This window comes from Acinonyx jubatus, chromosome B3, assembly GCF_027475565.1.
Source record: "Acinonyx jubatus isolate Ajub_Pintada_27869175 chromosome B3, VMU_Ajub_asm_v1.0, whole genome shotgun sequence".
NCBI classification, from domain to species: domain Eukaryota; kingdom Metazoa; phylum Chordata; class Mammalia; order Carnivora; family Felidae; genus Acinonyx; species Acinonyx jubatus.
Window position 1 is genome coordinate 143,872,733 of NC_069386.1, and position 21,112 is coordinate 143,893,844.

The 21,112-nt window shown below is 64.3% G+C and overlaps 2 protein-coding genes across 7 annotated transcripts in view; one reads left to right on the forward strand and one right to left on the reverse strand.

Moving 5' to 3' along the window:
* The window catches only part of BRF1 (BRF1 RNA polymerase III transcription initiation factor subunit), a 57,276-nt gene that overhangs the window by 10,055 nt on the left and 26,109 nt on the right, over positions 1-21,112 (reverse strand). For 3 of the 6 annotated variants that reach the window (XR_008299760.1, XM_053225059.1, XM_027066785.2), the window contains 8 exons: positions 16,976-17,007; positions 14,274-14,346; positions 7,653-7,802; positions 6,621-6,714; positions 5,005-5,131; positions 4,505-4,544; positions 4,321-4,413; positions 808-1,077 (listed from right to left, as the gene is read on the reverse strand). Coding sequence is in view for 5 of the 6 variants with exons in the window: in XM_053225059.1 (XP_053081034.1) it covers positions 808-1,077; positions 4,321-4,413; positions 4,505-4,544; positions 5,005-5,131; positions 6,621-6,714; positions 7,653-7,802; positions 14,274-14,346; positions 16,976-17,007 (879 nt within the window). In the remaining variant the exon portion in view is untranslated. Of the gene's footprint in view, positions 1-807; positions 1,078-4,320; positions 4,414-4,504; positions 4,545-5,004; positions 5,132-6,620; positions 6,785-7,652; positions 7,803-8,954; positions 9,321-14,273; positions 14,347-16,975; positions 17,008-21,112 lie in introns of those variants that run through there. The other 3 variants (XM_053225056.1, XM_053225057.1, XM_053225058.1) reach the window with 3 other exon arrangements.
* On the forward strand, positions 10,635-12,840 carry BTBD6 (BTB domain containing 6). Its single transcript, XM_027066787.2, has 4 exons — positions 10,635-11,117; positions 11,210-11,300; positions 11,440-11,558; positions 11,687-12,840. The coding sequence occupies exons 1-4, from the start codon at positions 10,735-10,737 to the stop codon at positions 12,717-12,719; spliced, it is 1,626 nt and encodes a 541-aa protein (XP_026922588.2). The 5' UTR covers positions 10,635-10,734; the 3' UTR covers positions 12,720-12,840.

Sequence of the window (21,112 nt, forward strand, 5' to 3'; positions counted from 1 at the left end):
CGCGGCCGAGGCCCTGCGTGGACTCCCCCTGGCGCTCAGACACATCGCTCGCACGCCTCCCTGCTCTGCCTCGATGCCGGCTCCCTCGGCCCCTGCAAGAATGGTCTCCTCCTGCCTCAGGGCCTTCGCACAGGCCCTTGCGGTACAACCTGCACACCGGGCTCGGGCTGTGTCGCTGTCCCTCTCACCCCAGACGTCACCGCCATCAGGGCAGGCACGTGCCCGCCCATCGCCACACCTGGCTACAGGGTATGTGATGAACGTCTGGGTGGCACAGCCTCACAGGGGCTCCTGGCCCAGCCCTCGGTGCCCGGAGACGAGGCAGGGCCTGCACCCTGCAGTCTGGGGACACCTGAGGGAGGAAGACGCGGCAGAACCGGGACAGCCTGCGCCCCAGGCCTCTCCCAGCGGGGTGAGGGCAACGCTCCTGCCGGGCCACCAGCACCGCCAGCGCCGAAGCCCAACCGGCGGGGACCGGGCCCTCAGTCAGACGAGAAGGGACGGGCGGGGGACCCAGGCCCTGTCCCCGTGGAGGAGCTCGGGCAGGAGGGCCCCCGGCCAGCAGAGGGCTCTGGCCAGGACTAAGCCAGTGGGCCACTGGGGAAGGGTTCTGAGGGTGGTGACAAACCCGTGCCGGGATCACCGACAGCTCACACACGGCAGGCGCGGCGCCCACCCTTCCGTAAGGCTGCACCCCACCTCCCCCAGCTGGGGACGGGCGATCCGGACCGGCTATCTGCCGGCCACGGTCCCGCCCACCTGCCCAGAGGAGCCCCCCTCCTCTCCCCAAGGCCCCCAGGCACTCACTGGGGTCCTGGCTCTGGGAGGAGATGCACTCTCGGATGGAGTCTGAGATGCCCAGGCTGGCCGCGGTGGGCAGGGGGCCAAGCAGGGACTCCAGGGCAGGGGGCCTGGCGCCCCCCTCGGGGTCTCCGGCCCCCTCGGAACTGCTGGACAAGCCGCTACCAAGGATCTCCTGGTAAAAGTCCTTGTTCAGGTGGCTGGCAGCGGCTTCCAACTCCTCGTCCTCGGCATCGTCTTCCCCAAATACACTGGACGCGGTGTCCTCCACGGAGCCTAGGGACCCAATCGCACACACCGCCTGTGAACCGCGTGGAAAGGCAGAGGGCCCCACCGCTGTGCAGAGGAGCATCGCCACCCAGCCAGCAGTTACTTCGTTGACATCAGTGAGCAACCGACGAAAGAGGGGCTCAAAGACGCGCCTTGTCACAGAGGGAGCCCGACGTCCACGCACCTAAGCACGGCCCTTGGCCTATGCCTCACGCTTTGTGCAAAAATTCACTCAAATTTAACACCTAAAATTTTTTTTAACGGGGGAAAACACCTGTGGCTTTAGGTCAGGCAAAACTTCCTAGTCACATCTAGGAAGTGACTCGGGAAGCAACCCACAAAACATCAGTCGCTTCGATCGCGGCCAGCTGGAGAGCGTGGCCCTCCCGTGAGCAACTGGTGTCCGGGACACGCGGGCGACACTCGAGAGTCCAGAAAAAGAAAACACACGGCCCGTCAGCACCGGCTGCGGCTTCTGTGGGCGCCATCACCCTCCCGCCAGGCCAAGAGTGGCGTCGGGAAGCGGCTCCCACGCCCGGCGGGGCACACACGCGGCGGCCCCTCCGAGACAGGGGCACGTGCCCCGCACCGGCCGGCAAGTCCGCTCCTCGGCGCTCGCCCGGCAGAGAGGAGGTAAACGTCCACACGGTCACCTGCGCAGACGTTCACGGCGCTGTGCGCGCGACAACCCAAACCCAGAAAACACCCCACGTGTGCGTCAGCCCCGGCTAGACTAACGACCCGGGAGTACGTCGGGCCCGCCACGCACCACAGACGGGGCCGCTGTGCACCCGACCCGTGCGCTCCCACACAGCAGAGCGGCCGGACACGCGTCAGGACAGGCCTCGTGATCCCACGGAGGAAAAGTGCCAGGAAGTACAACCGACCTCCGAGGGCTGCCTGGGATGCGCAGGCTGACACAGGCCCAGGGCGTCGGGGGGGGAGGGGGGGCCTTGTCCATCTCACCAAAACACCACCTTCTAAGTTTGCGGTTTGTCGTGTGTCAGTGACACCTCAGCAAAACCACTGACGAGTCACCAACGACGTGCGTGGGTCCTTACAGAGTTTAAAGTTTACGTGAGACCTCACTCTGGGGCGCCTGGGTGGCTCAGTCGGTTAAGCGTCCGACTTCGACGCAGGTCACGATCTCGTGGTCCGTGAGTTCAAGCCCCACGTCAGGTTCTCCGCTGTCTGCGCAAAGCCCACTTCAGACCCTGTCTCTCTCCTCTCTGCTCCTCCCTGCCGGTTCTCTCTCTCAAAATTAAACGTTAAAAGAAAAAAAGGAAGACCTTACTCCGGTTTGGAACGCGTCACGCTTAAAGCTCGTGTGAGCGCCGACTGACACGAGAACGTCGCGTCCCAACCGACGCAGCCCTGGGGGGACGAAACCACTGATGCCCTGGAGCAGGAAACGCCTGCGGGGTGATGATCCCTCCGGACGAACAGCTCTGCCCTGATGCCTGCCCGGAGGACCCGGCCCCTGCCACCCGCACGGCCCTCCAGTGGGGGCAGGGGGAGGGGACGAGGGGGCCCCCGGCGCAGAGAAGGCACAAGTAACAAGTCACGGTGACGGGCAGAAACCAGCCGCACCTGCTACGGGAGAAAAAGCTTCAGGCCAGGCAACGAGGCAGCGTCCGATTCTCTGCCGCAAGAAGACGACGCACGAAAGCGCCGAGGAAGGGGAGCGGAGCATCACATGCGGACGGGATGGGGCGTGCACACAGCCCCGAGGACGGCCCTCCGGACACACCGGCCTGTCAGAATACGGCGGCCGCAGGCGTCGCACCGGGGGCGGCCGACACCGGCCGCCTCTGTCCTTGAGGGGTCACCGGGCAGAGCGAGCGAGGAGCAGAAGGTGTGATGACCCAGCCCGACCCAAGCCCACGGGCATCTCCAGCCACAGACCCGGGCTGGGCCACGAGCACACAGGAGCACCGAGGACGGGCTGTGTGCCAAACACGGAGACGACCACGGAAACCAGACTGAATTCCTCACGGAAACCTCGGCCTCCGAGAGCAGCGCCAGCCAGAGGCGTGAGCCCCACGGAGAGCGGGCGTCAGGACGGCGTCTGCCGCTCGGACGGGCTCACGGGCCCTGCACGCGAGCCGCCCCAAGCGGTGACCCTGAAGGTCAGGACACGGGCGAAGCTGGAAGAGCAGGCGTTCCTGGCTCAGCGACGGGAAGGCGGCAGGAGGAACAGACCAATGGGCCTCGTGGGGAACCGCGAACCGACTAAAACACCAGAAAACAACGCTACGCGAGAAGAGGAGCGCGCAAATCCCACAGAAATAACGAAATCAGACGTGTCCTGAGACAGCTCTGCCCATCTGTGTGGACGGTGCCGGGGGCCCAGACGGGGAGGCCCGACGACAGGGTGCCATCCCGGCAGTGGGTCACGCTCACGGAGCCCAGACCCGGTGAAAGCCAGGCCTGAGCATTTCCTTCACGGGGCAAGGTGGCATCTCGACCCAGAGCCGCCCCGTGTCCTGCAGGAGCCTGTGCCCACTGCCACCCCCGCGACTCACGAGGAAAACCTGGGGACCAAGAGCGCGGCACCGGGAGTGGTAACGGGATTCCCGACACGAGGGAGCCCAGGGCAGCACCTGGAGACCGCGGTCTCCCACGCACGGCAGCGGTGAAGACGGGGCAGGACACCGCGTACAGCGGCGACGGACGGTGGGTCACCGGACCAGCGGGCGGCTGAGGAAAACCCAAGGGCGGGAAGACGCTGGTCCTCGGGAGGCGGCGTGGGGCGGGCCAGAGGTGCTAGGAGGAAGTGACCCCGGGGAAGAGGGGCGGGCGGTGAGAGCGAGCACCTGGCCCTGGCAAACCAGGGACCTCCAGACAGGGTCCCCAGAGCACCCGGAAGGAAGGCGACACGGGGGCGTCCGGGGGACAAAGGTAGACCAAGTGTACCCGAGAACGTTCACGTGAGCCACGACACAGAGGAAGCCCCAGGGAGGCTGAGGAGGGCACAGGGCGGGCGACAGCAGGGAGGGGTCCGGAGGGAGGCAGCAGGACAGTCTGGAAGGAAGATCTGGGTGGCAGGGCTGGAACCTGGGTGGGGGGCGGGCGGGCAGGGGTCCCGGGAGCATCTGGACACTGTGCCCAGCATGTCAGGGCCAGGAGGCGGCTGGTGGCCGGGGCTGGGAGCGGGGGCCCTGTGAGGCGGGATCCCTCGGCCACGGAAGGGGTGGCGGCAGGGCGGGGGCCGGCCCCTCGAGGCCGCAGGGGCCCCGGCGGACTCACCGTCTCTGGTCAGGTTGGCGAGGGCCCCCTTTGCCTTGGGCCGGCTGCTCTCCAGCTCGTTCTCAATCGCGTCCTGGTAGGTGGATATCTCACCTGCAGCAGGAAATTAGAAGCGAACCGTGAATACAAAGCCCCCTGTTCTAAGGGACACGGGGCATCTGTAGCGGTAAGATCGGCTGCTCACCTTCAACTTCCTCCAGTTTTTTGGACAGAACTTGTTCAAGCTGAAACAAAGCACCCAGAACCTTCAGTGGAGACAGGCAGGCGTGAAAGAGGTACGCGGCGTGCACACCCTGCCTCTCCTCGCAGCCCACCGGGCCTTGCCCAGACCCTCCTCCCGGGCGTCATCCGGGGGCCCCGCAGGCTGCACACGGAGCAGCGGCCCTGGACCCCAGCCCTCCAGGTAAACGTTAACGACCAGGCCCCAGAGCAAGGCAGCGCCTGCCCAAGGCACTGTGCGCGAAACACCCTGGGAAGGCATGGGGACCACGGCCTGGGGAGAGCTGGCCCTTGTGCCCCACCCACTGCTCACCCACCCATCTGTCCGCCTCTCCCTGCGAGCTGTGTGGACACAGACCCAGTCTAGCCTTTGTAACTAAGCTTCTCGTCCCAAAGTAGGAACGTGACACGAGATCTAGGAAGTGCCTCGAGGGACTCGAGTGCTGGACGGACACGGGGACTCGCCTGCTTCAGGCGCAGCTTCCGCTGCCCAGCTGTGTATGAAGGGGGGTCACACTCCTCCTCCAGATCGATCTTCATGAACTCGTCCACGGTCAGCTGGCTGGTGGGCGTGTCTTCGAACTCCGTCAGCCTGGGACAAGAGAGTCACAGGGAGACAAGGGCCCTGGAGATGGCCATCGGGCACTGTGGCCCCACTTGCCGGTCACCAGGCCCTGCTCGCCGCCCCCCACAGTGCGGCCCTGGGGAGGAAGGCAGGGTGGGCAGGGGTCACCTGCCCTTGTTGCTGGGCAAACGATAAGCTCCCCTTGTCGCTCCCACGGGGAGACTCAGAGGAGGCCCAGAAGGAAGGAGGCCAAGCCAGCAGCCCTAGATATGTGCCGATTCAAGCTCAATTCCCTACATCACACACCCAACAAGACGCGTTTTTTGTTTTTTTTTTTTTTAGTTTTTTATTATTTAAGAGAGACAGAGATCAAGGGCCAGCAAGGGAGAGGGAGAGAAAGAAAGAATCCCAAGCAGGCTCCACAGTCAGCCTGACAGGGGCTCGATCCCATGGCTGAAATCAAGACTCAGACCCTCAACTGACTGAACCACCCAGGTGCCCCCAACCTACAAAATGTCCAATAAAAAACTTGGGGGGGGGGGGGACACCTGGGTGGCTCAGTTGGTTAAGCGTCTGACTTGGGCTCAGGTCATGGTCTCGCAGTTTCAGAGTCTGTGTCTCCCTCTCTGCCCTGCCCCTACTCGTGTACGCACGAGTTCTCTCTCAAAAATAAACGCTAAACAAACAAACAAACAAACAAACAAACGTACGTATGTTCCTGGATGAACGAGTAGTGCTCTCTACCTTCAGCGAACCCATTCTGAACAGATTAACTTCCCAAACTACGATTACGTTCACACCGCTGTGGCTTAAAATCCTCTAGTGTTACTCACTGAAGAACAATGATTCTCCAAAGTGGAGTAGTGTGGTTTCAAAATGCATGGTCAGGGGCACCTGGGGGCTCTGTCGGTTGGGGGTCCAGCTCTTGATTTCGGCTCAGGTCATGATCCCAGGGTCACGGGACTGAGCCCCACAACGGGCTCTGTGCTGACAGTGCGAAGCCTACTTGAGATTCTCTCCCTCCCTCTCTCTCTGCCCCTTCTCTGCTCGTGATCTCTCCCTCTCGAAAATAAACATGAAAAAAAAATTTTTTTTTTAACTTTTCTGAAGAGAATTAGAGGCTGAACAAACACAATGCCTTACTCTCTGCCTTTGAAAACTGCCACAGGATACGACCTCCACTGAAAACAAGCCATCGAATGTTCCAGATCCGTTGTGAGAACAGGCACAATTACAGGTCTGCCGGCAACTGGACTTCAGCCCACATGCGCCTGATGCTGAGCTGTGCCACCCCACGAACACCACACCCCAAAGCAGGAGCTCGTGGGCACCCGGGCCCCCACAGTCCACGTCGACCTACCTTGGAGAGACCCTGCACGTGCAGCTGGCATGGTGCCAGGACTGACCGAGACGCCCGGGAGGGAGGCGGGTGGCCCCCACCCCGAGGAGCCCCCCGGGAGCCGGCTCTGACCACCGGGCCTGGCTGGGCCCCAGGCCACAAACTAGAGCCACCCACCTCTTCCGCAACGTGGACTCGCACACCTTGACCACGCCGATGACCTCTTTGACGGTTCTCCGGAAATCGTGCATCCTGGCTGCAACCAGAAGTGCTGGAGGGGGGCACGACGGAGTCAGGAATCGGAACAGGTGCGCAGCAGCCCAGCACTCGGGGCCGATGACCTGCGGCGGGGAGAGCCCTGCCTGGGGGGCCTGCGGGCGCCGAGTCCCCAGCCTCACCATGGGGAACGCTTACACAGCATGTGACCGTCACAGCCCCTGAAAGCTGCACACGGCTTCGCGTGCAACCACGCGGCGATGTATCAACGTCGAAAGTGCTCACCACACACCCCGTCCTCCACACAGGGAGAATTAAACTCCGCCCGAGAACCTCACGTCACCCCGCAAACCAGCGAGCTGACTCTCAGGTGACTCGAACAGGCACACTGGTTGGCAGTGGAGGTGAGGCTTCTGGGGACACGGCCCAGGGTCGGGGAGAAAAGGCGGTGGGCCCCACGAGGTGGCCGCAGCCAGGTTGGTTCTCGGACAGGCCCCGAGTGGGCAGTGCGCTTGGAAATCGGGCTCCGAAATGGGAAACGATCCTACTGGCAGCCGAGCGCGGGAACGCAGGCCCTTGGCGCTCTGGGCAGGTATGGAGCCGGTGGGTGCCAGGGTGGGGGCCTGCCGGGGAGGGCTCCAGACCCAGGCCCGCGTCAGACCCCGAGACATGGAGGACAGGGTTGCGGGGCTGCCTGTCCAGGTAGCTGCCACCTAGAGGGCAACCCAGACAGCTACCCTTTCGGGGGTCAAGGAGTCAGCCAGAGGGGCCCGGACACCTTCTGCAGTAACGACCGGGCTGCGGGGCCAGGGCAGGGTTGGCCGCGGCCTCCACGAGTCCTGCCCTGCCCCTGTGACTGAGAGTCAGTGCAGGGAGCAGCTGGCAGTCCTCGGTGGCCAGGTTCGCTGTGGAGACAGCCCGCCCACCACCCGCGTGCCCGGCCTGCAGAAGTCAGGACGGAAACCACCACCGCGGCCAGCAAGGCCGCCACACCTGCTCCACAGAGGCCCGAGGGGCGCCGGCCAGTGTGCATCCAGTCCCTCTTCATCCTCTGCAGGAGCCTCAGGGCCGTCATGGACACCTCGTGGTTCTTCTCCCCAAACTCCAGCAGGTGGGCAAAGCGTGGGATGTACAGGCACGGGTCTGCAGCAGACACGTGGGCCTCAGTGCTACTGCGTCCTGGGACAGGAGCAGGCCTCGCCCCACCGGGCCTCGAGGAACGTGCATGCTCCAGACCCGGACAGCGCACGGGAACAACACAGCACGCCATCTCCCCGTCGGGGCGACCCTTCCCAGTCCTTCCGCTGCACAGGCTCCCCGGGGGCCCCCTGCCCCTCGGCTGGGGCCGCTCACCCACGTCCCTCCCACAGCTGCTTCCTGGGGCAGGACGCTAGGCCCGTGCGGGCATCCCTCGTGCTTGTGCAGGTGCACACGCCACACGTTGCTGCTTTGTTTGGCAGGTCGTGGACTACGACTGAGACACGGCACGTTCGTTAGCTGCTTATTTACCGCGTTTACTCTTGTGAAACACGCTGCTCTTCTGGCTACGGGCGTGGGTACATCTCTTTAAATAACCACACGGTCCTCAGAAAGGGAGGGCTCGGAGGCACCCGGACATACGCGCGCACACACGCTCTGCCTCGCTCGTGCCCTGCTCTAAGCTACGAGCTAGAAGACTCCCTTAGTGCCCTAGGCTTACACCACTTCCAGCCCCCGGGGCGGCTGAGACCAAGTAACTTGATGAATTCAGTGGGCTACGGCACTGCTGTGAGTGCACAGACGGAGTGGCACAGGGTCCACGACAGAACACCACAAACAAAACCTCCTTTGGACAGGATCAGCTGGGAAGACCTTGCTCAAGAGGGGCCGCTGCTGAGGCCTGAGGGGGCCACGGGCGAGCCAGAAAGCAGGCATGTGCGGTCAGAGGGTGGAGGAGGAGGAAGGGCAGACGGGCAAGGTCCTGGGACTGGTCGGCGGCACTAGCAGGTGACCCTGGCCGTCCACCAACCAAGCACCCTCCTTTGGGGCTCTGGCCCCATCACTCTCCCGAACTCCCAGCATCTACAAGGGCCTACCTGACTGAGCTCTGACCCCTGGAAGCCCCATGAGGGCCTACCCGCACCCCCTTTATAAGCACCCCCTCGCATCCTCCGCCAGTCCTGGCTCACATAAGGAAACACAGAGACTGGCAGCTGGCCCTGAGGCAGTCTGGGTCCCCAAGGACTCCAAGGGCTGGAGTGACACCTCCCACACTGACCACAGGGGGGTGCTGCTGAGCAGCGGCTACTCGCCTACCTTTCCAGAGGCCCGGGGAGACCCGGGGCGCTGAGCAGTCTCTGGAAAGGTGAGTTAGTGGTAGCAACTCCCTGCGTTGGGCACATGGGGCTGGACGGCTGGTGGCACTCCGGTGGCAAAGCACAACGAAGAGGCGCTGCCTGCCACCTCAGCCCAGGCCCTCCCACCATCTTCTGGCCCATCTGTCTCCAATCTTTTACAAGTAGTTAAGCTCAGCTTTCTAGATCAGAAATTAATCAGTGTCAAAGTTTTCACCTCTAGCTCTGATGATCTATTGAAAACAGTTCCAAATCATAACAATAACATCAATTCTTAAAATGTATCTTCCCTCAGGACGCCTGGGTGGCTCAGTCGGTTAAGCATCCCGTTTGGCATCCCGTTCAGCTCGGGTCGTGATCTCTCAGATTGTGGGTTGGAGCTCCCTGTGGGCTTTGTACTGACAGCATGGAGCCTGCTTTGGATTCTCTGTCCCTCCCTGTCTCTGCCAGTCACTTGCTCACTCCCCTCCCCCCAGTGTGTGCACTTACTCTCACTCGCTCAAAAACACGCTTAAAAATAAAATAAGATGTATCCTCTCTCCCAATAATACGTTTTTCAGCAACCAAATCACAAACCAAATCAAAACGGAGCCCATGGCCAAGCGTGCTGTAGCTCCCGACTGCCCAGGCACGTGGTGGGGGGTGGGGGGGAGGGTACCAGGACACCTCAACAAGTCCAGGAAAACAGACAATTTGCAGGAGAGGGTAGGTTGAACCCTCTCCCCCAGGGCCGGTGACAAAGGTTGTGCGGCGCCGCCAGCCCGGCACGGGCAGTGAAACGGGCCGAGAGACAGACTTTACGAAGGAAAGAAAAGCAGCTCACAGAAGACCACGCAGAATGGACGGGATTGGTGAGAAGCGCCAAGAGGACACACTAAACCCACAGCGATGTGAGATTCCGCCAGATCTCCCCAACCTGAGAATGGGGGGAAGGACGGAAAGAGGCGCCCCCCCCCCCGCCAGGGACCCCGAGAGCGGCCTCCCAGGACGGAGAGTGCGAGCTGGCAGGCACGCACACGAACAAACCGCGGAGAGTAAGGCGCAGCCTCCTAGGTAAGCCGCCAGACCCCCCGCGTTTAGTTAGCAAGCAGCCCGCACTGCAGGTGGGCGGGAAACAACGGTCCACACGGACGGGTGGACGCCAGCCCACAGGGGCGCGGCGCGGGGACGGGCCCCACGCGGGAGGGACAAGGCCTGGCGCCCCCCGCCCCCGCATCCCCGGACCCGCCGCGGGCCTCGGTGGGGGGCGGGTACGGCAAGCCGCGCCGGAGGAGAGCGGACCCCGCATCTGGGAAGGACCGGCTAGCGAGCGTCAAGCACGCACAAACCCTCAACGCAACGCAACCGAACTCCAGCTCGCGGAAACCGGAAGACCCGGGCCCGCGCACAGGCACCGGCCACCAAGCGCAGACCGTGCCCGCAGAGCCGCGGCTGCCCGAGCGCTCCCGCCTGCGCCTGCGCCTGCGCCGCCGTCTCTGCCAGCCACAGCCCGCGGGGGCGGGACCCAGGCCGCGCGCGCGCGCGCACGCCGTCGGCGAGCGGGCGGGGCGGCTCAGGCCGCGCACGCCGTCGGCGAGGGGGCGGGGCGGAGCCGGGCCGGCGTGACGCGGCGTGACGCGGCGTGACGCGCGGGCGCCGCGGCGGCAGGGGCGAGGGTGGGCCGGACGGCGCCCCCTGCGGCCGGGCTGCGGGCCGGCGGGCGGGGCGGGGCGGCCCGAGGCAGCAGCGCCCGCCGCGGCCCCATGCTGCTGCCCCTGGCCTGCCTGCACGGCCGGGTGGCGCAGTGCCTCACGGCGCTCCTGGTGCTCGCAGAGCCGCCCCCCCGGCCCCGGCGCGGCGCGAGGGTGCACGGCGCACCACCGTCGCGCGCGGAGGCCGCCCTGCCCGCGAAGATGGCCGCGGAGCTGTACCCGGCCGCCGGCGCCGCGGCCGCCACCGCCACCGCCACCGCCACGGACATCGCTAACAGCAACGCCGCCGCCGCCGCCGCCGCCACGGGCAGGAAGGGCCCGCCCAGCGCCCCGCCGCCCGTCCCGCCGCCGCCCGCGCCCGCGCCGCCCGCGCCCGACAACAACAACTTGGAGAGTCCCAACTGGCAGTCCTTCCACCCGACCCTGCGCGAGAGGTGAGCCCGGGCCGCGCCCGCACCCCGCACCCCGCGCCCCGGCCCGACCCCCGACCCCCGAGCCCCGAGCCGTGTGCCTCTGCCCTTTGCAGGAACGCGCTGATGTTCAACAACGAGCTCATGGCTGACGTCCACTTCATCGTGGGGCCCCCGGGAGCGGCCCGCAGGGTGCCCGCCCACAAGGTTGGTAGAGGCTTGGCCCTGTAAGCCCGCAGAGGCGACTGCCCACCGCCTGAGTAGGGGCTGCCCTGTACCCCGGGTGCGGCATCCGCTGGGGGCAGGGAGGGTCCGGGGCTCAGGGCAGCTCCTGTGTCATCCACAGTACGTCTTGGCCGTTGGGAGCTCTGTCTTCTATGCCATGTTTTATGGCGATTTGGCAGAAGTTAAGTCAGAAATCCACATCCCCGACGTGGAGCCCGCAGCCTTCCTAATCTTGTTAAAGTAAGTCTGCTGCAAGAGTCCGCGAGGAGGGGGTGGCTCCTTGCTGCCTGGCTGCCGCCAGCGGGCACCCTGCAGCTTCTTGGGGGCATGCCCCACGCAGCCTGTGACACGGTCCCCACCCCACCTAGGTACATGTACAGTGACGAGATCGATCTGGAAGCCGACACGGTGCTGGCCACTCTCTATGCTGCCAAGAAGTACATCGTGCCGGCACTAGCTAAAGCCTGTGTTAATTTCCTGGAGACCAGCCTGGAAGCCAAAAACGCTTGTGTCCTGCTGTCCCAGAGCCGGCTGTTTGAGGAGCCCGAGCTGACCCAGCGCTGCTGGGAGGTCATCGATGCTCAGGCGGAGATGGCTCTGAGGTCTGAAGGCTTCTGTGAGATTGACTGGCAGACGCTGGAGATTATCGTGACGCGGGAAGCCCTCAACGCCAAGGAGGCCGTGGTCTTCGAGGCCGTCCTGAGCTGGGCGGAAGCAGAGTGCAAGAGGCAGGGCCTGCCGGCCACCCCGCGCAACAAGAGGCACGTGCTGGGGCCCGTCCTCTACCTGGTCCGGATTCCGACCATGACCCTGGAGGAGTTCGCCAACGGCGCCGCCCAGTCGGACATCCTGACGCTGGAGGAGACCCACAGCATCTTCCTGTGGTACACGGCCGCCAACAAGCCCCTCCTCAGCTTCCCGCTGACCAAGAGGAAGGGCCTCGCCCCGCAGAGGTGCCACCGTTTCCAGTCCTCCGCCTACCGCAGCAACCAGTGGCGCTACCGCGGGCGCTGTGACAGCATCCAGTTTGCCGTGGACCGAAGGGTGTTCGTGGCAGGGCTGGGCTTGTACGGCTCCAGCTCCGGGAAGGCTGAGTACAGCGTGAAGATTGAACTGAAGCGGCTGGGGGTGGTGCTGGCTCAGAACCTGACCAAGTTCGTCTCAGACGGCTCCAGCAACACCTTCTCGGTCTGGTTTGAGCACCCCGTGCAGGTGGAGCAGGACACCTTCTACACGGCCAGCGCTGTCCTGGATGGCAGCGAGCTCAGCTACTTTGGGCAGGAAGGCATGACGGAAGTGCAGTGCGGGAAGGTGACCTTCCAGTTCCAGTGCTCCTCGGACAGCACCAACGGGACCGGGGTCCAGGGTGGGCAGATCCCAGAGCTCATCTTCTATGCCTGAGGTGGCATGGGTACGCCGTGAGGGGCGCTGGGAGGGGAAGGGACGTGCGGGAGGCCGTGCTACCCCTTCACCCCCCGCCGACTGCCTCGCTGACGTCATTAAAGACCTTGCTTAGTTTGTACGTCTCTTGTACGCGGTCCCCTGCGGCCAGAGCGGGGACACACAGGCTGTGCTGCACAGCCACAGCCCTGCCCAGGTTTCGGAGTCCGGGCCGCTGGGCAGCTCTGGGGTTCTGAGACAGGCTTCGGGCCCCTCCCGGTGGCGCCCACGCTGCGTGCCCTGTGGGCTTCGCCGGCTCCCACCGTCACAGATTCAGAGTGGTACTACGCTTAACCTAAAACCTTCCCTTCAAAACCAAAATTGGAAGAAGCCACCTAACGTAGTCTTTCTAGCCGGGTTTCAGAGTTTCAGCAAGACGAGAGCCACCAGCAGGTGAACGTCCAAAGGAGCGTTAAGCCGGGCACGCGCTTTCCCACGTGTCTGTGGAGAGGGACTCCCTTCTAGCACACAGCAAACCCTCCTGTGCTGGTTGGAATCGAACGGCCTCCCTGGCAGGCCCCGTCTGTCCCTGAGCGTTGCCCTCTGCTGGCAAGCCGGGCTGCCACCACCGGGGCGTGCTTATTGCTTTAGAAGGCTCTGGAAAAAGCCGGGTGTGTGCTTGCGTCTGTACTTCCTAGAGCGTCGTAGCCTCTCACACAAAGTCCTGCTGTGAAGCTCAGATTCGAGGGGGGTAAAGTGGGGCTCTCTGCTGGGTCCACGCCTCCAGACCCTGAGCGCCAGTCTCCTGCCTCAGGCTCGGCAGCAGCTTCCCTGGCGGGCCCTGGATGGCCCCTGCCCAGGCGGGCTTTGGGGTTAAGCAGGCTCTTTGAGCCCCTGGTCTCTATTCTCCCAGGCCACACACTCTATTGGTGGTTGCTTTGTTTCTGAAAACAACCTTATCTTCACCTCCACAGGGAGGGACCGTGTCACTGGCCACAGGAATGTGGCCTCTCGGGGAGGGTCTGGGCTGGGAGCAGAGAGCCACAGCTGTGTGGCTACTCCATCCAGCAGCCCTTCTGGCCTCCGGGCCTGTCCTGCAAGACCCCTCCCGGCTTCAGGGGACCATCCCGTGGGTTACCCAGCACCGCACCCCCAGCCCGCCCTGCCTGGCTCTGCACACTGCGCCTCCTTCGTGGGCAAAATCGGAAGCGAGCCCTCCGAGCAGGCTGAAAACAGTCCTTGGTAAGGCTCCGGTGAAGGCGGAATGTGGCTAGGAAAGCGGCACTCCGTCTGCAGGGGTCCTGGCCTCCCCCGAGACACCTGCCTCCAGCCCTGTTCTCACGAGGCGGGCGGGCCCCCAGGGCAGCAGCACCGCTCGCTCTCTGCGCACTCACCCACAACCGCAGGGCGCTCTGGTCTTCTACCGGGGGTAACCCCCAGGCTGTGGGGTTCCGGGCTGCTCTCGGACAGGGTTGCTTCCTACCTGGCGGAGCTGCTGTGCCCGCACGTGACCGCCTCCCGTCCGAGCACGCCCCCCACCCGCCCCCCGCCGCCCCCCCGCCAGCCCCGCCATACCTATTGCTGGTGCGTTGATGCAGAGCTCTCTCGCCAGGAGGAGGAAGGTCTTCCCCAGCACGTAAACGTTCACCTGTCACGAAAGAACCACTACTGAGAATAGCAATTTAGGAAACGTTTGCTTTTTTCCCTTAAAATATGCACTTCGTTTTGAGTCCGCAGAGCCCAGGTAAGAGCTCCCTGCCAGCCCCCGTGAGCCCACGGCAGCCCGGGGCCCTGCTTCCCAGCCCCAGGCAGCTTTCCAGGCCCCACCACCGTCTCAGCAGTGACGATTTGCTGAGGAAAAAAGCTGCCTGAGAGACAGTTAGCAAAGCGGAAGCACGCGGAGTGCAAGGTGTGTAATTCAGAGTGGCGTGCGCCCGCACATTCGGGGCCTGCTGGCCACGGCATGCCGTGCTCCCAACGGGCCCGGGAGCCATGGCCTCGGCCCCTCGCCGGGAGCAGCTCAGTCGTGGCTGTGGGTCTCCGCAGATCTTGGCGACACGCCACCCACTCCCACCTCAAGTCCAAATCCGCTGTGGAGCCCAGCACCTGACCAACCGCAACACCCGGTCATGTACTCCTGGACGCGACCCTCCAGTGCGGCTGGGCCTCGGCCGCCCTGAGAGCCTGCCCCGTGCCGGCCTGGGCACGTTGTGGGAGGGGGGCCTCTGAGGGGTGCTTGACCACAGGCATGGAAGAAGCCAGTCCGCTCGGGTGGGGTGCAGAATTGGGAAAAGCTCAGGCTTGGTGCCCTCCCGCCCCTCCCCTGGGCCCCTCCCCTGGCCTCAGTGTCCTGGCCCTGGCCCTCTGTCTCTGGTCTCCCCAGGGAGTTTCTCTGCCTAATCAAGCCTGGCCTATGAAGGCCCAGATGAGGGCCCTGTCGCCGGGGCCCAAGGGGACACCAGAAAAGGCCTCTCAGGCAGCACAGGCGGGTGCCTGTGGCCGTCCGGGAGCGCTAAGGGATGGTACAAAGCCCCCTCAGAGGACGTGGAAGGTGCCAGCTTGGGCAGACCTGCACTTCACATCCAGGCCTCTCCCGGGAGAAGCCCCCCTTCGCAGGGCTGGCGGCTCACGGAGCGTGCCTTCCGAAGGGATTCAGCCCTCAGCCTGCCCACGCGTGCTGCGTCTCAGTGTGTCCGTGTGTGCGGACGTTCTATGAGCGCCCCAGCCTTTGCTGGGCTCCCCCAAGTTCCTGCAACTTGACCCTCCTGACTTCATGCCCGTCTGGAGCAGAGTGGAGCTCAGTGTCCCCCTCACCGTCTCCTCCCACTGCCGCACCCGCCGGTCCCCCTTCACGCCTCCCACCCTACCTGTGTCCCGAGCAGATGAAGATCTGCAGGAAACAGTCCTCTGAACAGACTTCAAAGGGAAAGTCAAATTGTTGAAAGGCCACACCCGCACAACACACACGGTCATTGCCAGAGACGCTAACGTGCACCAGCACGCGCCAGGAGCTCTGAGGTGTTTGTAGCTTGTCTCTGTGAAGGCGGCCGGTACAGCCGGGCATGGCTAGCCAGCACCCCCCATCCTGTCCACCTGGCAGATGGGCTCTCCGCCCAGACGGCCCTGAGTGCTCCTGTACCAGCCACGCCTGAGTGGGGGCCGAGCCCGGGGAGAAAGGTCCACTCGGCGAGTGTTCACATAAGAACGGATGGGAGGACCCGTGTCAGCCCCCGGCAGCCAGAGCCCCGGGCGAGACCCTCACCCGACACGCTGCCCCACACCCACAGACAAGCACACAAACACGTCCGTCCGGTGTGTGCTGCGCCCGTCCCGGCCCCAGGGAGACCCCGCTGATGGGAAGGGACGCGGCCCGGAGCCTGGGGCCGGCTTGGGGGTACTGGCCGGCTCTGCCCAGGTGCCCCCACGCCCACCCAGCAGGCTGGCCCAGGGGCCCGAGGCACACCCCTCCATCTCGGGCAATAAAAGCTCACAGTAAATTGTGCGGGTTCAGCCGGCCGGCGCAGCGGCTCCCCCCGGGGCCTCGGTCCAGCCTGGATGAGCGAGAACACGCACCCCTTCTGTCTGGCCCTGCGCTGGTTTCCCATTTCCGACGGTGTGAAGCAAGAAACCGCCAGGACACCACCCTGACCCATCCAGGCTTTGCCTAAGGGCTTCTGAGCATCTGCCCTACACCAGACGCACTCCGTCCTTTGTGGGAAGTCCCGGGACGGAACCGGGCCCGTGAGGCCACACACCCCCCTCCCCCGCCGCCCCCTTGGTACCGCACGTGCAGTGTTCCATTTCCACGATCCCAACAGATGACTGTTAGCTTGGCCAGAGCACCTCAGAGGACTCCTGAGAGACGCCATTTACGAGGACAGCTAGGACGGCGAACATGCAGGTGGCATCTGGTTTTCGTGGAAGCCCAGCCTCGTCAGCACTGGGGGGCCCTGCGGCCCAGGTGCACCGGGACCCGACCACGCTTTCCGCGCAGGCGTGGAATCCATGAGCGCCCCGCACACACCCTCACACCGTGGACACGTCTGTGCCATGACACACCCCCCACCCCCCTCGTTTTAAAGAATCTCCCTTGTCTCGGACCAAGTACACCTGGGTCTCCCCACTGGTTCTGAGGCCGAGGCCGCCCGGCTCCCAGGACCAGTGTGACCCGTGTTTACTGCCCCCTCCCAGCTCTGAAACAGACCACACCCTGGCGCATTCTGTGCCCCAGTCCCAGCCTCCCTTGGGAAAAGGGCTCAGGAAGGAAACCAGTCTACCTGGAGCAGATCACTGAGGTCGAGGAGCATGTCTGTGGCAGGAGTCAAGGAACACGTGCACTCAAGCCATGGACCCCCAGTTACCCGACAGCCTCCCAGAGGCACCGACCACACACCCGGCCACCGGACCTTGTTGTGAATCTAAGCTCGGCACGGATCGAGAGGAGTGAGGCATCGGGGCTGCTCACGGAGACCTCTGTGAACCGCTCCCAGGACAGGGGGAGAGGGGCCGTGAATGCAGTCCTCACAGGCTCCACACCCCGTGTGGCACAGCCCAGAAGCACATGACGACACTCGGTCTGTCCCTCGAGCACCTACTGACAGCCACCCAGGCACTACGTGTGGCCTCTGCCCCACGACTCGTGGCTCCTGGGGAACAGACATGTGGACAGAGGGCCACCCGCCCTTGGTGGCTGGCAGGCACCTCCAGAGTGCCGGTGCTTGAGGGGACAGCTGTGGAGACTCTGGATGGGACCTGTGCTCACTCTCGGCAGGTGATTAAAGAGTCACCAGATTATGTCCTAAGTGAGGAAACTCAGCTGGACACGTACACAAAAACACAAAACACAAGCCACCGAGTAGGGCGGCTCGTCAAGAGAAGAGAAACTCCATGTCACTCATGGGTCTGCTGTGGCTCTGAGAAGGTGAGGACGAGAAATCCCCACGTGCTGAGTCAGAGCCCAGACCAGGCATCGGGAGGGTAACCCCGGGCCCAACGCATCAAGAAGAAAGGGCTCCCCGAGGCCACGGCTTTGCACAAGGTCCCAGACATCCCACCCCCACCTTTAAGGTCCTTGACTAAAAGGCACCGTGTTTCTCGGTCTCTGAAGGCACACCCTTAAGCGGGATACGCCAGGGAAGGCCGGGAGCAAAGAGGCCGGGGAGGAAGGGAGACCAGGAGAGGAAAGGAAGTCGAGCTACAGGAGGGAGTGGTGACCCGTGGCGCCAAAAAGGACACAAGAAATGAGCCGAGCCAAGAGGCGGGAACCACAAGACTCCGTGTCCGTGACGGTCGGAAAAGGCAAAGCCCCAGAGACGGTGAAGGCGTGGGAGGTTGCCCGGGTGAGGGAGGGGCGCACAGGTGGAGCACAGGGGCCGTCCGGGGCGGCGAAGCCACTGCATGTGACGTTCCTGGTCGCGGACTCACAATTTTTCCTTAACCTACAACTGCTCTGAAAGATGAAATCTATTACAAAGTAATAACAAAACAAAGGCAAAAAGATGAGTAAAAGTTTTGAACAGACACTTCACAGGGAGAAGCCAAGAGCCAATAAGCACATAAGAAAGACCTTGCAAGAGAAAGGCGAACAAAGTGCCCCCCGCAGCACCCAATGCCGGCCTCACGCGCTCTGCGGGCCGGGGCGCAGCGGGACGGCCCGATGGCGGGAGGCCGGCCGGCTTCCTCTAAGGCTGACCCCGCGCCCGCCTCCGGCCAGCTCCTCCCGGCGAGGCTCTCGCTCACAGCATGCGGATGCGCATCCACACAGGGCTTCGTACAAACGGCCAGAAGGCCAGAAGAGCCCAGACGACCGCCCCCGGCAGCGCCGTGGCGGGGCGTGCACTCCCACACGGAGCGTGCGCCACAGCGCGGGCCCGCAAGCTCGCCTAGTGACAGAAACCTTACAGAAGAGGCCTTCCCTTCACCTGACGTCTGGAACAAGCCGAATTAGCCCGGGAGAATCCTCAGTGGGTGCCTCGGGGGCAGCGGGGCGGGTGGCCTGACCAGTAGGGACCAGGTTGCCCTGCGTCCTGCTGCAGAGACATACGTCTGTCAAAACCCCCGAGCGTTTTGTTTTATGCCAATCTCCCCTCCAAGGGAAAAAAAGAAACACAGACACGGAGACCCGGTCAGTCAGTGACTTGGCAGCCGAAGGGCGCGTGGGGGCAGGCGGGCGTCTGCACCTCCCTCTGCCGCGGGTCGAGCAGCGCGAGGCTGGGGAGGTGTGCGGTCCCCGCAGCAAACCCTGGGGGAGTGTGTGTGTTTCAAACAGGAGACCGGACTCCAGGCGCAGCCAAGGAGACGCGGCTGCTCTCCTCATGACACCGGAGGAGACGCGCACACGCGGCCGGTGCTCGCCGGCCGGGCAGCAAGGACCGCGTGAACAACGTGCTTCCCCACACGGGCGCCCATGCTGTCCTCGTGAGTGCCCTCGGGGCCCGGCCCACAGCAGGTCCCCTGGCTGAGGGGCACGTGGGGATGTGCCGGTGGCTCTGGAAAGTCTCATCTGGCCGGCCAGCGGGCCTGTGTCTCCACCGCCCGCGAGGCGGTGCCCCCCACCTTCCTGGCACAGGGGCACCAGCCCCCCTTCATGTGTGCTGGAATCATAAAAGGTCAGCAGGACAGGGTGCTGGGCACACCTTCCGGTGGCCTGGAGCCTGGCGGCCTCCCCCGGTCCCTGACATGCTCTGCTAGGTGGCCCTTCCGCTCAGGGAGCAGCAGCTTGGGGTGTCGGCCTGCGAAGAGATGTGCAAATACAAACACTGTCCGCACTGACCAAAACGCCGGTGCTCCCGTGGCCCCACAGAGGATTTTGAGGACGTGTACAGAGGGCTCCAGTGCCATGGTGGGGCGGCCCACGCTGGGCCAGCAACGCCCCGGCGTCCGGATCCACCACCAGAGGGACAGGCGACCGCCTGGCTGGCGTGCGCGGTGCCGGAAGAACAATCAGAGGAGGCTCGGTTTACACGGAGACCCGTTTTCAGTAAGTGGGAAAGTTTACAGAGATTCGACGACGGCAGAGCAGACAGTTAAAAGACCGTGACGTCTGTCTACACGGCCTCAGGTGGGAGTGCTTCCTCGGGGCGCCCAAAGAGAGACGAGGAAAATGGCATCGGCATGCGGGCCAACGGGACATGCGACAGGTCGAGCACGTGCGCGGACACCACACTTGCAGCTCACGGTGGCGGGAACGGCTGGGGCTGCAGAGCTCCCAACCGGCACCGCAGCTCCCGGGCCCCGGCCCCACGGAGGCCGGCCTGCCCGGCACCCACCCCCTGTCCCCCCGTCCACCCACACCCCCTTCTGCAGGGCTCTGGCCCTGACTGCTCTCTCCCCAGGCGATTATTTACGAGCCCGACACACTTCTGCTTAGACAGGAGCTCACAGCCACGCCCCACGAAGGACAAGGGCCACCAGGAACACCCAACACCCCGTCCACTGAAGAGTTGTGCCTGGTAAAGACAGAAGTGCCCTGCAGGGCTCTGAGCGCCCGGTCCCCGCACGCCGACCCTGCTCCCCCCGCACTGAGCCTGAGGCTGGGGCATCCTGTGGTGGGCTCTCCCTTATGTACACGACTCCTCAAATAATTGACACGGGCAGTCATCGTCACTCTGCAGGCCGTTCCCACACTCTGGCGGTGCCCGCAGCCCACCCTCCCAGCTCCACGCCACGGCCTGTGCCAGCTGCCTGCCCGGAAGAGGTGTGGGAAGGGCCCAGGGCCGGATTCCGGGCCGGCCGTATGCGCTGGCTCACCGCCGGCCCTGCCTCCCCAAGTGCCAGGGAGGTGCAGCGCTCAGGCCCGCACCCCAGCCCGCCCCGGCCCCGGCCAAAGGTCTCGGCTCCCTCCCCAACCGCGCTGAGATGGCCCGTCCCGCGCCGGCAGCTCCTGGCTCAAGCACACCTGTATGTGCCCAGGGCTCCGGCTCAGCGAGGGGCGGAGCGGCACAGGCCCCGGACGCGGTCTGCACTCGGGCACCGTGCCCACCTCTGTGCTGCGGGAGGTACCTGCTCCCCCACTGGCTGGTGGCAGGCCAGCCGGCACCTGTGACTGGGAGCTCGGAGGAGGTCAGCACACCTGAGGCACAGGGAGTGGCAGCCAGGAGCTGCTGTGGCTGGGGAGACAGGGAGGCCGAGGGAGACAGGAGCTGGGAGCTGCAGCCCGCTGGCCACGGAGGACAAGGATTCTGTGCCACGGGGAAGCCACGCAGAGTCCAGCGAAGGCAGGAGCAGGCCCCGACTTAAGTGTCGAAAGGCGTGCCCACAGGCTGGAGACAAACGCACCCAGGGGCCTGGCACTCGGAAGCAGGTGGTGGTTGGGGGTGGGGAACAAGTGGAAAATAGATAAAATGCAGGGGAGCAACTGGGAGCCCCGCCGTGGGGAAGACCCTCAAAAGAAGGAGGGCCACGCCAGCAGTCCG